At 53.5% G+C, this 13,326-nt stretch overlaps 1 protein-coding gene across 3 annotated transcripts in view; it reads left to right on the forward strand.

The window, feature by feature from the left end:
• LRP5 (LDL receptor related protein 5) overlaps window positions 1–13,326 on the forward strand; it is a 137,195-nt gene that overhangs the window by 80,460 nt on the left and 43,409 nt on the right. For all 3 annotated transcript variants that reach the window (XM_009008613.5, XM_035263570.3, XM_035263569.3), the window contains one exon: window positions 11,095–11,311. In XM_009008613.5, the coding sequence (XP_009006861.2) occupies window positions 11,095–11,311 (217 nt within the window). The remainder of the gene's footprint in view (window positions 1–11,094; window positions 11,312–13,326) is intronic.

Below are 13,326 nucleotides of genomic sequence, written 5' to 3' on the forward strand. Positions count from 1 at the left end.
GATTCATCCCCACATTGTCACCTATCATCAGAACTTCATTCCTGAGTACAGTGGGTTAAGGCCTGTAATTCTGACACGCTGGGAGTCTGAGGCAGGAGGATCACGAGGCCAGGAGTTTGAGACCAGCCTGGCCAGCAGAGCAAGACCCCATCCACAAAAATTTTTTTTTTTTGAGACAGTGTTTTGCTCTTGTTGCCCAGACAGGAGTAGCCCTTGTTGCCCAGACAGGCATTTGCCACCAAGCCAGGCTAATTTTTTTGTACTTTTAGTAGAGACAGGGGTTCTCCATGTTGGCCAGGCTGGTCTCAAACTCTCGACCTCGGGTGATCCGCCTGCCTTGGCTTCCCAAAGTGCTGGGATGACAGGTGTGAGCCACTGTGCCTGGCCACTACCAACAAATTTTAGAAATTAGCTGAATGTGGTGGTGGGCGCCTGTGGTCCCAGCTACTTAGGAGGCTGAGGTGGGAGGATTGCTTAAGTCCGGGAGGTGAGGTCAAGGCTGCAGTGAGCTGTGATTGCACCACCGCACTCCAGCCTGGGCAACAGAGCAAGACCCTGTCTCAAAAAAACAACAAAAAAGTTCCTTCCCTTTTGTGGCTGGATGACATCCCGCGTGGCCAGAGCACGTTGTTTCCCACGTCCCAGTGGTGGGCAGTGGTTTCCACCTTTTGTCTACTGTGAATAATCCTGCTGTGAACATTTGAATGCAAGCTTTTGTTTGAACACCTGTTTTCAATTATTGGGGTATGAGTATGCTAGGGGGTAGAACTGCTAGGTCATATGGTAACGTTAGGTTTGACTTACTGAGGAACCATTCAACTGTTTTCAACAGCAGCTGCTGGTCTGCACCCCCACTGGCAGTGTGTGAGGGTTCTGACTTCACCTCTTCACCAGTGCTTCTTTTCCAGTTAAAAAATATTCAGCCGGGCACAGTGGCTCACGCCTGTAATCCCAGCACTTTGGGAGGCCAAGGCGGGCGGATCAGCTGTGGTCAGGAGTTCAAGACCAGCCTGGCCAACATGATGAAACCCTGTCTTTACCAAAAATACCAAAATTAGGGCCGGGCCTGGTGACTCACGCCTGTAATCCCAGCACTTTGGGAGGCCAAGGCGGGTGGATCAACTGAGATCAGGAGTTTGAGACCAGTCTGACCAACATGGTGAAAGCCCGCCTCTACTAAAAATACAAAATTAGCCGGGCATGGTGGCAGGCACCTGTAATCCCAGCTACTTGGGAGGCTGAGGCAGAAGAATGGCTTGAATCGAGGAGGCAGAGGTTGCAGTGAGCCAAGATTGCGCCACTGCACTGCAGTCTGGGCAACAAGAGCAAAACTCCATCTAAAATTAAAAAAAAAAATTATTAAAAAAAAAATTCATCACAGCCAGCCTAGTGGGTGTCCCATGTGGTTTTCCCCTGCATTTCCCTGATAACTAGGATGCTGAGCGTGGCCCTCATTCCCATTTATGAATGAGAAACTCAGCTTGAGGGAACATCGACTTATTTATGTATTTACTGAGACGGAGTTTCGTTCTTGTTGCCCAGGCTGGAGTGCAGCGGCATAATCCCAGCTCACCGCATCCTCCACCTCCCAGGTTCAGGCGTTCTCCTGTTTTTACCTCCCGAGTAGCTGGGATTACAGGCATGCGCCCCCACACCCGGCTAATTTTGTATTTTTAGTAGAGGCAGGGTTTCTCCATGTTGGCGAGGCTGGTCTTGAACTCCTGACCTTAGGTGATCCACCCACCTCTTCTCCCAAAGTGTTGGGATTATAGGCGTGAGCCACCACGCCCAGCCTGGAACAGCAGCTGGTACCATGTGAGTACTTGTTGCTTGTAACTTGTCACACAGTGGGTAGGGGTCTCCAGGCAGTCCGACTCTGCAGCTGAGCAAGCTCCAGTCCTTACCACTTCCCAGGGTTGTAGAAGGAGCCCAGGGTGTTCCCGCATTTTTCAGATGAGGACACCAAAGCTCAAAACAGGAGTGTTTTGAGCACATTGGATATACATTGTCCGCGGTTTGGTCGTGAAGTCACTTTATATCTTGGTGGTCCAGACTGGAGGAGGACAGGGGGCTCTGAGGAAAGGGGAGGGCGTTTAAGCTGAAAGGAAGGAATTCCAGATTCTCCATACTGTCCTTGGGAAGTGAGAAGAATCAGAGGGTCTGGCAGAGTCAGACAGAGCAGGAAGGGATATGCAGTCAGGAGGAAGCGGAGCTGTCCGGGAACCCCGGCGTCGCTGGAGCTCACCCCCAGGCCCTTCATGTCATAATGACGTGAGCACTGTGTGTTGATTTCCCACTTTAAGAATCTGTCTGTACATCATCAAACCCTATAGACAGTGCTGGGTCGCTACAGGGAATATGAGCCTTATGGGCCGTGGTGCTGGACGCACAAAAGGGACGGAGGCCAGGAGGTGGAAGGGCGGAGAGAAGGAACAGTGGGATTCACATCCTTGGCTTTCAAAATGGGCCAGGGAGAGACACCCTCTGAGCATGGTGGAACGAGAAAGCAAGATTGGAGCACATTGAGACCAAGTGAGGTAGCCAGGTGCAGTGGCTCACGCCTGTAATCCTAGCACTTTGGGAAGCCGAGGCGAGTGGATTGCCTGAGGTCAGGAGTTTGAGACCAGCCTGGCAACATGATGAAACTCCGTCTCTACTAAAAATACAAAAATTGGCTAGGCATGGTGGCGCACACCTGTAATCCCAGCTACCTGGGAGGCCGAGGCAGGAGAATTGCTTGAACCTGGGAGGCGGAGGTTGCAGTGAGCTGAGGTTGAACCACTGCACTCCAGCCTGGGTGACTCCATCTCAAAAAAAAAAAAAAAAAACACCCACCGAGGAATTGAAGTGGGGTGTCACAATAGCAGAATAAGAGTTGAGGAGTCGGCCACCCTGCTGTCACACCACTGAAACCTCATCATGTGATGACCTGGAGCTCATCACTGGGGGCCTGAGAGAGATACTGAAGGATGAGAAGTGGTGGCACAGGGCGTGTGTGTCTTTGGTGGCCAGAACCTGGGGAACGTTGGGGTGCTTCACTGCAGGCCTTCTCAGGGCGCTGTTTCTAAGAGGGGGATACATTGCATAAGCATTCTCCGACACCTCATCAAGGGTCCCTGTCTTTCCCCACTGTGGCCCTGGTGGCACACTCTGGGAATGCTGGCCCAGGCCCAGACCCGCCCTGCTATCCGCCTGTCATCCAGAGCTGACTTAGCCGAGAGATTCCTGCCGGCAACTCCTCCTGCCCCGGACAACCTCGGACGTGGCCTCAGATGGAGACAGTGGTTCTGTGTTTTCTGCTGGAGTTTGGCATGTCTTTTCCTCCTGCAGGTGGGCACCGCCCCTGGGTGTGTCCTCGGGCTTCTGTGAGTCATGGCAGCTTCTCAGGTCCTTGCCCAGCGCCAGGAGCAAACCCTCCTGGCACCTTTTTCAGGTGTGGATGCACCAGTGTTCCTGCTGTGGAACCCCCTCACGTGAGGGACTTGGACTTGCTGCAGGCTCATTCAGCAAACACCCACTGAGCACACAGTTGCGCCAGCTGCGTTCCAGGCAAGGGCGGGCACAGTGGCTGCTGCTGGGGTTGTGGTAGCTTCTGAGGGCTTTGGGGACAGCTGAGGTGCAGGGAGCCATGGCTCCCTGAGGGTGCAGTTGGACTCCAGGTGGAAGGGATGGTTGGGGGAGGTATAAATGGGGTCAGGAAGAAGACACATTTGCAACAATGAGGACATTTCTTCTTTGTTTTTTTTTAGAAGGAGTCTCACTTTGTCGCCCAGGCTGGAGTGCAGTGGCGTGATCTCAGCTCACTGCAACCTCCACCTCCCAGGTTCAAGCAGTTCTCTGCCTCAGCCTCCCGAGTAGCTGGGATTATAGGCACATTCCAGCACGCTCAGCTAATTTTTGTATTTTTAGTAGAGATGGGGTTTCACCATCTTGGCCAGGCTGGTTTTGAACTCCTGACTTTGTGATCCACCCGCCTCTGCCTCCCAAAGTGCTGGGATTATAGGCATGAGCCACTGTGCCCAGCCAATGGGGACATTTCTAAGAGGCTATCAGGAGACAACCAAGTGGCCAGCCCAGGTACTGAGGAGCCCATGCCAGCCTTGGATGTGTTTTGCTGCTCACCTTTTCTGGGGAGTCGGGGGAGAGAGGATTCTGTTCCACGCGGTGGCATGCACAGCTGGGCTCTGCAGAGCTGGGCGCTGGAAGGAAGGCGCTTTTGCCGGGAGTGGGGGCTAGCTGAGACCAGCCGTTGAACAGACAATCAGGCTCCAGGTTTTCAGCTCCCAGTGCATAAGAGGACTTCACGGGCAGCTGTGGCTGATCCCTTGATGAATTGGGAGAAGAACAAAGGTCTGGAAATGCCGGCTGATGAAACCAGGTTTCATGTGGATGGCATTAGAGACGCCATCAGATTTACAGAGTGGAGCGGAGATGGCAGATGCTTCTGGGAGGCCCCTCCTGCTGGCCTTGTTTGTGACAGCTGTCCTGGGAATCAGCTTCCAGGCTGCCCCAGCAGCCTGACTGACACCCACGGGCATGGCAGCCCCATCCTGTGACCAGCTGTTGCCCTTATCAGTGACAGCTGAGAGTGGTGGTGGCTCCAGCCCTGAGCTCCCTCCCCACCTGCTGGGGCCCACCCAGGGCAGTCCTGACACCTGTGGGTTCGGGTCCTGCCCCGCTGTGTATGAGACCTGAGTGGTCATGGGCTGGGGTCCCCTGGATGTGGCCCCACCCCCTTCTGCTTCCCATAGCTGCCTCTTCTCACCATTTTTCCAGCCTCCTGGGCTAAGAATTCCAGCGTTGTGCTGGCTTAGCCCCTGGGACACCTCCTTAGCCCTCTTTCTGAGTCTAGAGCCCCTAGGCGTTGGGAGTTTTATCCCCTGGGACACCCACAGCCACACTCAGCTTCTCCTGTGAGCCTCCAGTGTGTCCCGTCAGGACCAAGCCCTCGTGTTCTTATCTCCTCGCCCACCTGGGCTTAGCCAGGGGAATGCGTGGCCAGGAGCCTCTCCCCTCCGCCCTGCCATGGCTTTTACATCCTGCGCCACAAGATACAGCTGTGTGTGAAAGTGGCAGGATGTGGCGTCGTTCTGGGTCTCCCAGGCCCACACCCCAGTGCTGCTCTTTCCACCTGCTGGCCGAGCTCTTAGACCAGGCCTGGAACAGCCCGGCTCTCTCCCAAGCCCCAGCCCCCTGTGCCCAGCTGCCCCCTGCCCTCTCCTCCAGAAGCCTGGGTCACTCCAGCTGTATGCCATGGTGGGGACAACGTGCTCCCTTGACTGCCCGGGGAAGGTCCTGTCCAAATGTCAACACCTGGTCCCTGCCTGGAGGCTGGAAGCTGTGCCCCTCCCACGCCCCCTGAGTTCCTGTCACCATCCTCATCATCATGGTCATTTTGCTTGTCTGGGAGCTGGCCTGGTTTCTCAAAGCAGAGACCCTCTGAGGTCCAGCTTATGCTGGGGTCTCTGTGCTGACCCCTGACGGGATGCACCAGGTCTGGGTCAGGAGTTGCCCCCCCTATGTTGTGCCCTTTGACAGGCACCCCGACTTTTGCTAGGTGGGCAGAGGTGGCATCACTCACAGCCAGAGTGACGGGGCAGGGTCTGTTACCTGCACTGTGCTCCCGGGAATCTGGGGAGAGGCTACATCCCTGGGCTGTGTGTGTGTGTGTGTGTGTGTGTGTGTGAGATCTTTTATTACATGGATCAAGTTAGCTGTTGCCATTCACGTTGGGGTTTTGTGTTTGGCAGAATGGGATAATTCCTCCCTCATGTGACAGAACTCTCCCCGTTTTCTTTTTTTGAGACAGAGTCTCGCTCTGTTGCCCAGGCTGGAGTGCAGTGGTGCGATCTCTGCTCACTGCGGTCTTTACCTCCTGGGTTCAAGCAGTTCTTTGCCTCAGCCTCCCAAGTAGCTGAGATTACAGGTACACGCCACCATGCCTGGCTAATTTTTGTATTTTTAGTAGAGATGGGGTTTCACCAGGTTGGCCAGGCTGGTCTCGAACTGCTGACCTCAAGTGATCCGCCCACCTCGGCCTCCCAAAGTGCTGGGATTACAGGCTTGAGCCACCGCGCCCTACCTGTTTTTATTTTTTCATTGATAAAGTTTCACCAGGTGTGGTAGTGTGTGCCTGTAGCAACTTGGGAGGTTGAGGTGGGAGGATCACTCGAGCCCAGGAGTTTGAGGCTGGGCTCAAGTGATTGAGAGGTGAACTATTAATCATGTCACTGCACTCCAGCCTGGGTGACAGAGCAAGACCCTATCTTTAAAAAAAAAAATATTTAAAAAGCACTGGGCATGGTGGCTCATGCCTATGGTCCCAGCTACTTAGGCAGCTGAGGTGGGAGGATCACTTGAGCCCAGGAGTTTGAGGTTGCAGCGAGCCAAGATTGTGCCACTGTCCTCCAGCCTGGGTCACAGAGCCCAGATCTGTCTCTTAAGAAAAAAAAAAAAGGTGGGGAGGTTGGGGAGGGATAACATAGGGAGAAGTGTGAGATATAGCTGATGGGGGGATGGAGGCAGCAAACCACCTTGCCATGTACGTACCTGTGAACAACCCTGCATGATCTGCACACGTACCCCAGAACCTAAAGTACAATTTAAAAAAAATGTACTTTAGGTTCTGGCTGTTTAAAAAAACAGCCATGCGTGTTCATTCACCTGCTCTCCATGCTGCTCTCACGCTCCAGAGACCCTTATGGCGTGAAAGCTGAAAGTATTTTCTATCCTTGATAAAAGTTTGCTGACCTCTGTCCTAGAAAATTCATCTCCCAAGTTCTCTTCCCGTGCTGGCGTGTCCCAAATTTGGCCCTGTTATTTCTGAACTCTGCTTTGACCCTTTCCCCTCCCAGGAGTCAGGATGGGCACGTTCTCTGTGTCTTGTCCCCCAGCGCTCAGTAAGAGGGTCGGCTTGGCTTGGGCATTCTCAGAAAGGTCTGGTTCCAGGAAAGGCTGAGACCTCCTGAGTCAGCCCAGAGGAACCTGCCAGGTCTGGGAGAGGCCTGGCTCAACAGAGTGGCTTTTGCAGATGGGTTGGACCCGTCAAGGTGTGCTGAGTTGTCCTCAAAAGGCCACTTTGGAATGTCTATCCTCCAGTATTAGAGCGGCTTAGACCTGCTCATTGCGGGCCTGAGTTTTCCAAGTTGGCAGGTCCACAAGGTGCCCCGGGATTCTGGAATCTGGGTGGAAAGCGGGGGGCTTGGGGGAGTGTCCCAGAGGTTCTGGAATCCGGTGGAAAGTGGCGAGGTTTGAGGAGTGGTTTTTGAGCCACCCTGGGGGGCTCTGTGGGAGCCTCTGCCCATCAAGGAGATTCTGCAGGCCCTGCCAGCCCAGAGCCAGTGTCTTGTGCTTGCCGAGGGTACAGCCAGCCCTAGCTGGGTGGGGCAGCTCATTGCCTCCTCTCACTTTGTTTTGGGGCCATCTGGGAGTGGGAAGCAAGGGTAGAGAGGGAGGGAGCGGCTGCCAGCCAGTGCCTAGCATCCTTGTTTGCCCTGGGCCCTCTGTGGGCTCTTTTTTATTGCTCTTGAATGAAACCAGGGAAATGAACTTCCTCGCCTCCCTTCAGCTCAACATGTCTGGAAATTTGGTTATTAAAATCAAGAAAGTGTGGAAATAGAGCAAGAGGAGTAAAAATCTCTCTAAAAGATAATAGTGACCTCTGGCCAGGTGCAGCGGCTCATACCTATAAATCTCAGCACTTTGAAAGGCCAAGATGGGCAGATTGCTTTAGCTCAGGAGTTCAAGACCAGCCTGGCCAACATGGCGAAACCCCATCTCTACAAAAATAAAATAAAATTTAAGAGATAATAGTGGGGCCGGGCTTGGTGGCTCAAGCCTGTAATCCCAGCACTTTGGGAGGCTGAGGCGGGTGGATCACGAGGTCAAGAGATCGAGACCATCCTGGTCAACATGGTGAAACCCCGTCTCTACCAAAAATACAAAAATTAGCTGGGCATGGTGGCACGTGCCTGTAATCCCAGCTACTCAGGAGGCTGAGGCAGGAGAATTGCCTGAACCCAGGAGGCGGAGGCTGCGGTGAGCCGAGATCGCGCCATTGCACTCCAGCCTGGGTAAAAAGAGCGAAACTCCGTCTCAAAAAAAAAAAAAAAAAAAAAAAAAAAAGAGATAATAGTGACCTTTTCATAGATTGAAGCCTTGAGCCCTTTCTTTTTCTAAATGCGAATTCTTTTCTTCATGGTGTTTGTGTGTCACGCCAGCATCTCTCCCCAGCCCTGTTATTGTGAGTGGAAGGAGGGGCAAGGGTTCCTGCCCCCTGACTGTGAGCCCCGCCTCTCAAGCTCCATGCCCTTGGAGAAGCCTGCACCTCCTCCTTGTGTGCCAGAGCCAGGTCCCTCCTGGTGTGGTTCTGTGCTGCTGGGATGGGCCCAGCCCCTCAGTGGCCTTTGTGTGTATTCCTGCTGTGAAGGCAAAATGTGAAAAACCCTAGACGATGTGGGGACCAGGGCTCCGTCACCTGCTGTTCATTGCTCACGAGAGCAGCCAGGAGTGGGTGGAGAGCTTGGACTTCCAGGCCCGGTCACGGGGTTAGTCTAATCATGTTCCCACCGGCCTGCTCATCAGAACCACCTGTCGGGGACTGTTACCATGATCCCGTACCTGATTCCAACTTAATGGCTCCAGGTTGGGGCCCAGCTGTTATTTCTTTTGTTCTGTTTTTTCCTGGGTGACTTTAGCCACTTGGCTAGTCTGAGCCCCTCAGTTACAGGTGGAGACACTGAGGCCCATGAGGGTGCAAAGACTTGCCCGAGGACCCAGGGCCCTGTGGGGCAGAGCTGCAGGAGCCCGGCATTGGGTCTTAGAGCTGCCTGTCCCCTCCCCGCTCGGCCAGCAGCTTTTTTTTTTGAGACAGCAGCTTTTTTTTTCCCACTCTGTCACCCAGGCTGAAGTGCAGTGGTGCAATCGAGGCTCACTGCAGCCTCCGCCTCCTGGGTTCAAGTGATTCTCATGCCTCAGCCTCCCAAGCAGCTGGGATTACAGGCATGTGCCATCGTATCCGGCTCGGCTCATTTCTGTGTGTTCTAAGTAGAGATGGGGGTTTCACCATGTTGGCCAGGCTGATCTTAAACCCCATCTGCCTTGGCCTCCCAAAGTGCTGGGATTACAGATGGATTACCCCTCGCCCAGCCCCAGCAGCTTTGTCCTGTGCCATCCAACAGATGACCAAAGTCTTTGTTTCTTTTCTTTTTCTTTTTTGGACAGAGTTTCACTCTCGTTGCCGAGGCTGGAGTGCAATGGTGCAACCTCAGCTCATTGCAACCTCCACCTCTTGGGTTCAAGCGATTCTCCTGCCTCAGCCTCCCGAGTCGCTGGGATTACAGGCGTGTACTACCATGCCCGGCTAATTTCGTATTTCTAGTGGAGATAGGATTTCTCCATGTTTGGTCAAGCTGGTCTTGAACTCCCAACCTCAGGTGATCTGCCCGCCTCCACCTCCCAAACTAGGGATTACAGGTGTGAGCCACTGTGCCTGGCCTCTTTTTTTTTTTTTTTTTGAGATGGAGTTTTGCTCTTGTTGCCCAGGCTGGAGTGCAATGGCGTGATCTTGGCTCACCACAACCTCTGCCTCCTGGGTTCAAGTGATTCTCCTGCCTCAGCCTCTTGAGTAGCTGGGATTACAGGCATGTGCCACCACACCTGGCTAATTTTGTATTTTTAGTGGAGATGGGGTTTCACCATGTTGGCCAGGCTGGTCTCAAACTCCTGACCTCAGGTGATCCACCCACCGTGGCCTCCCAAAGTGCTGAGATTACAGGTATGAGCCACCGCACCCAGCCATCTCTGTTTTTTAACGTGTATTCCATCTGCCTTACGGTTTTGCCACCTGCAAAACAGAGGACTTGTTGCTTTTCTGGTAATCTGAAAACGTAATCTGGCTGCAGGAGGCCTGTGGAAGCTTGCCTGTAATGGCCTTGTGTCTCTTTCATCCTGTCCTGAGAGCTGGAGAGCCTGGATGTTGCACCTAACCCAGCCTTCCTATTAACATAGATTTCTGCAGGGTCACTGACCATCAGAACTGCATCCTATCCCATGGGGCCATATGCTTCTGTTGGTTCAGGCATTTTTACTTTGGCAGGATTTTCTCCTTTGCGGCTTTTGTGGTTGCTTTTAACCAGCATTGACTCTTCAGGAAAAATATTTAGCTGTTACATCTAAGAGGAGACAGGCTGGAAAGCATCTGAGACCTTCATTCAGCCTTAGACTTAGAACCAGAAGTGCTCTCAGAGTTCATCAGGTCCTGACCCAGTGGGAAGTGAGTTCATAGCGAAGCGGGAGAACCTTGCCCTGGGTCCTGCAGTCGCTCGCAGAACTCTGTGTGGTGGGTATGAGCTGGAGCCCCCTCCCCTCACTGCTACACCTGGGGCAGGCATTGCTAATTATTCCCAGGACCTCCTCCTGCAGAGCACGCCCTGGTCCAAGACCCACACCCTGATTCTCCAGGCAGCCACTGCCTGTCAGTCTGCAGTGGTTTGACAGAGGACACCTGCTTGCCTGGTCTGTTCCAAATTTTGCTGCTCATCCCAGCACAGGTGGGGGACGCTGTGGGAAAGGCACTGTCACTGCTCTGTCGGCTGGGTATGTGGCATTATAGTGAAGACGTCACGCCTGGGTGTGGTGGCTCATGCCTGGAATACCAGCACTTTGGAAGGCTGAGGAGGGCAGATTACTCGAGGCCAGGAGTTCGAGAACAGCCTGGCGAACGTGTTGAAACCCCATCTCTACCAAAAATACAAAGATTAGCCGGGCGTGGTGGCAGGCGCTCAGCTACTTAGGAGGCTGAGGTAGGAGAATCGCTTGAACCCAGGAGGCGGAAGTTGCAGTGAGCCGAGATTGTGTAGCTGCACTCCAGCCTGGGCTCCAGAGGCTCTGTCTCAAGAAAAAAGAAAACCTTATTTATCCAGCATCCCTGGAGAGCCATGATACCTGGCGTTTTACGGTACCTGGCAAGGTGCAGGTAAAACTGAGGCTCCTGGGTGTTGAACCCATCTTGTTTGGGGCAGCTCAGGCCCCAGGGTCGGCTCTCGTTTGACGTGGCCCTGGCCCGTCCAGACCTGTATCTCTGCCATCCTGCAGGTGATCAATGTCGATGGGACGAAGAGGCGGACCCTGCTGGAGGACAAGCTCCCGCACATTTTTGGGTTCACGCTGCTGGGAGACTTCATCTACTGGACTGACTGGCAGCGCCGCAGCATTGAGCGGGTGCACAAGGTCAAGGCCAGCCGGGACATTATCATTGACCAGCTGCCCGACCTGATGGGGCTCAAAGCCGTGAATGTGGCCAAGATCATGGGTGAGTCTGGGGGGCCCCAAGCTGCGGCTCAGCCATGCAGACTTGCATGAGGAGGAAGTGATGGGTCCCAACCTGGGCATAATTGTTGAGCCCTGGGGAACGGTCGGACAGGATACTGTCACCACAGTATCACCTAAGAACAGATGGGAAGAGACCAAGGGTGCTGATTAGGGAGTAGTTGTGGACCAGAAATGTCTGTTACAATGGTTAGAAAGTGGCTAACATGGCCAGGTGTGATGGCTCACGCCTGTAATCCCAGTACTTTGGGAGATTGAGGCAGGTGGATCACCAGGTCAGGAGATCGAGACCATCCTGGCCAACATGATCAAACCCTGTCTCTACTAAAAAATACAAAAATTAGCTGGGCACACGCCTGTAGTCTCAGCTACTTGGGAGGCCGAGGCAGGAGAATCACTTGAACCCTGGAGGTGGAGGTTGCAGTGAGCCGAGATTGCGCTACTGCACTCCAGGCTGGCGACAGAGCAAGATTCCGTCTCAAAAAAAAAAAAAAAATAGCTAACATTTATTGAGCACCTGCTACGTGCTCGGCCCTGGCTGGGAACCTTCGTTCCCAGAGCGAACCCTTCTGTGAATGCAGTTCCTCGCCTCACTCGCACAGGAGCGTGGTAGGCAACACCTTGCAGCTTACCGGGCGTGATGGTGGGTACCTGTAGTCCCAGCTACTTGGGAGGCTGAAGTGGGAGAATTGCTTGAACCCAGGAGGCGGAGGTTGCAGTGAGCCGCGATCGCACCATTGCACTCCAGCCTGGGTTGACAGAGGGAGACTCCGTCTCAACAAACAAACAAACAAAAACCCAAAAAACCTGCAGTTTGATTTTACTTTTTAAGTTATACCTTTTATTTTGAGATCATGGCAAACTCAACACAGTTGTAAGTGATGATGCAGAGGGATCTTGTGTACCCCGCCTCCCCCAGTGGCAACATCTTGCAAAAGTACAATGAGACAATGTAGTCTCATGACCAGGAATATTGACGCTGATACTGTCAAGATAAAGGGCGTTCCCATCACCACAAGGATCCCAAGGAGGCCCACCTCCCTCCAGCCCCACACCCAGCCTTGCCCCTCATCCCTGGCAACCATGAATCTACTCTCCATTTCTATAATGTTGTCATTTCAAGAATGTTATTCAGTGGAATCATATAGGACGTAACCCCTTTTGAGCTTAAAAAAAAAACAGTATGCATGACTTTAATGATGAAGATGAAAATAATGAATATTGAAAAAAAAAAAAAAAGTGAGTCCCAGGAGTCCCAGGTGCCGGCTCGGGACTCACTTCTGGGTCTGCCTGGGCTGGGCTGGGCTTGTTGCCCCCATTGCCAATGCACGCGCACCTTTCACCTGAAAGCCAGGATCCGAAGAAGTGTCACCGAAGAGGTCCTTGTTTGGCACGATGATTTGTCTCTTCCTGAAAAGGTGATGGAGTTACACTGGAGAGAGCAGCGTCCAGGTGTGGCCGGGACGGCCTGGGGCTCGTGGGCAGGGGCTCCGCCTGGCTGGGGCCTGGGGTCCTGCGCTGCACCTGCGTGTCAGAGGCCCTCAGTAACTCTTTGCTGATGAAGGATGAGAGGACAGAGGGTGTGGTGCTTGCTGCTGCACTGCCTGCAGTCCTGGGCGAGATGCCCGGGTCGGCTCTGCTTCCCGTCGGGCAGATGTGATGTTAGCTGTGACGCTAGATCCCTGGCTGTAAAATATGAGGGAGCTGGGAACTGAGGGAGCAGGTTGGGGCAGAAGGAACAGCCCCGCAGAGGCCTGGAGCTGAGGCAGTGTGGGTGACCTCAGGAGCAGTGAGTGCTTCCATCATGGCCTTCATCGCACCCTGCCGTCCTCGTGCCAGAGATGGAATCCACGAATTTAGTTTTTCCAGCTCCTTTAAAACGCATTTGTGCCAGGTGCAGTGGCTCACAGCACTTTGGGAGGCCGAGGTGGACAGATCACTTGAGATCAGGAGTTTGAGACCAGCCTGGCCAACATGGTAAAACCCTGTCTCTACTAA

Source organism: Callithrix jacchus, chromosome 10 (assembly GCF_049354715.1).
Source record: "Callithrix jacchus isolate 240 chromosome 10, calJac240_pri, whole genome shotgun sequence".
Lineage (NCBI taxonomy): Eukaryota > Metazoa > Chordata > Mammalia > Primates > Cebidae > Callithrix > Callithrix jacchus.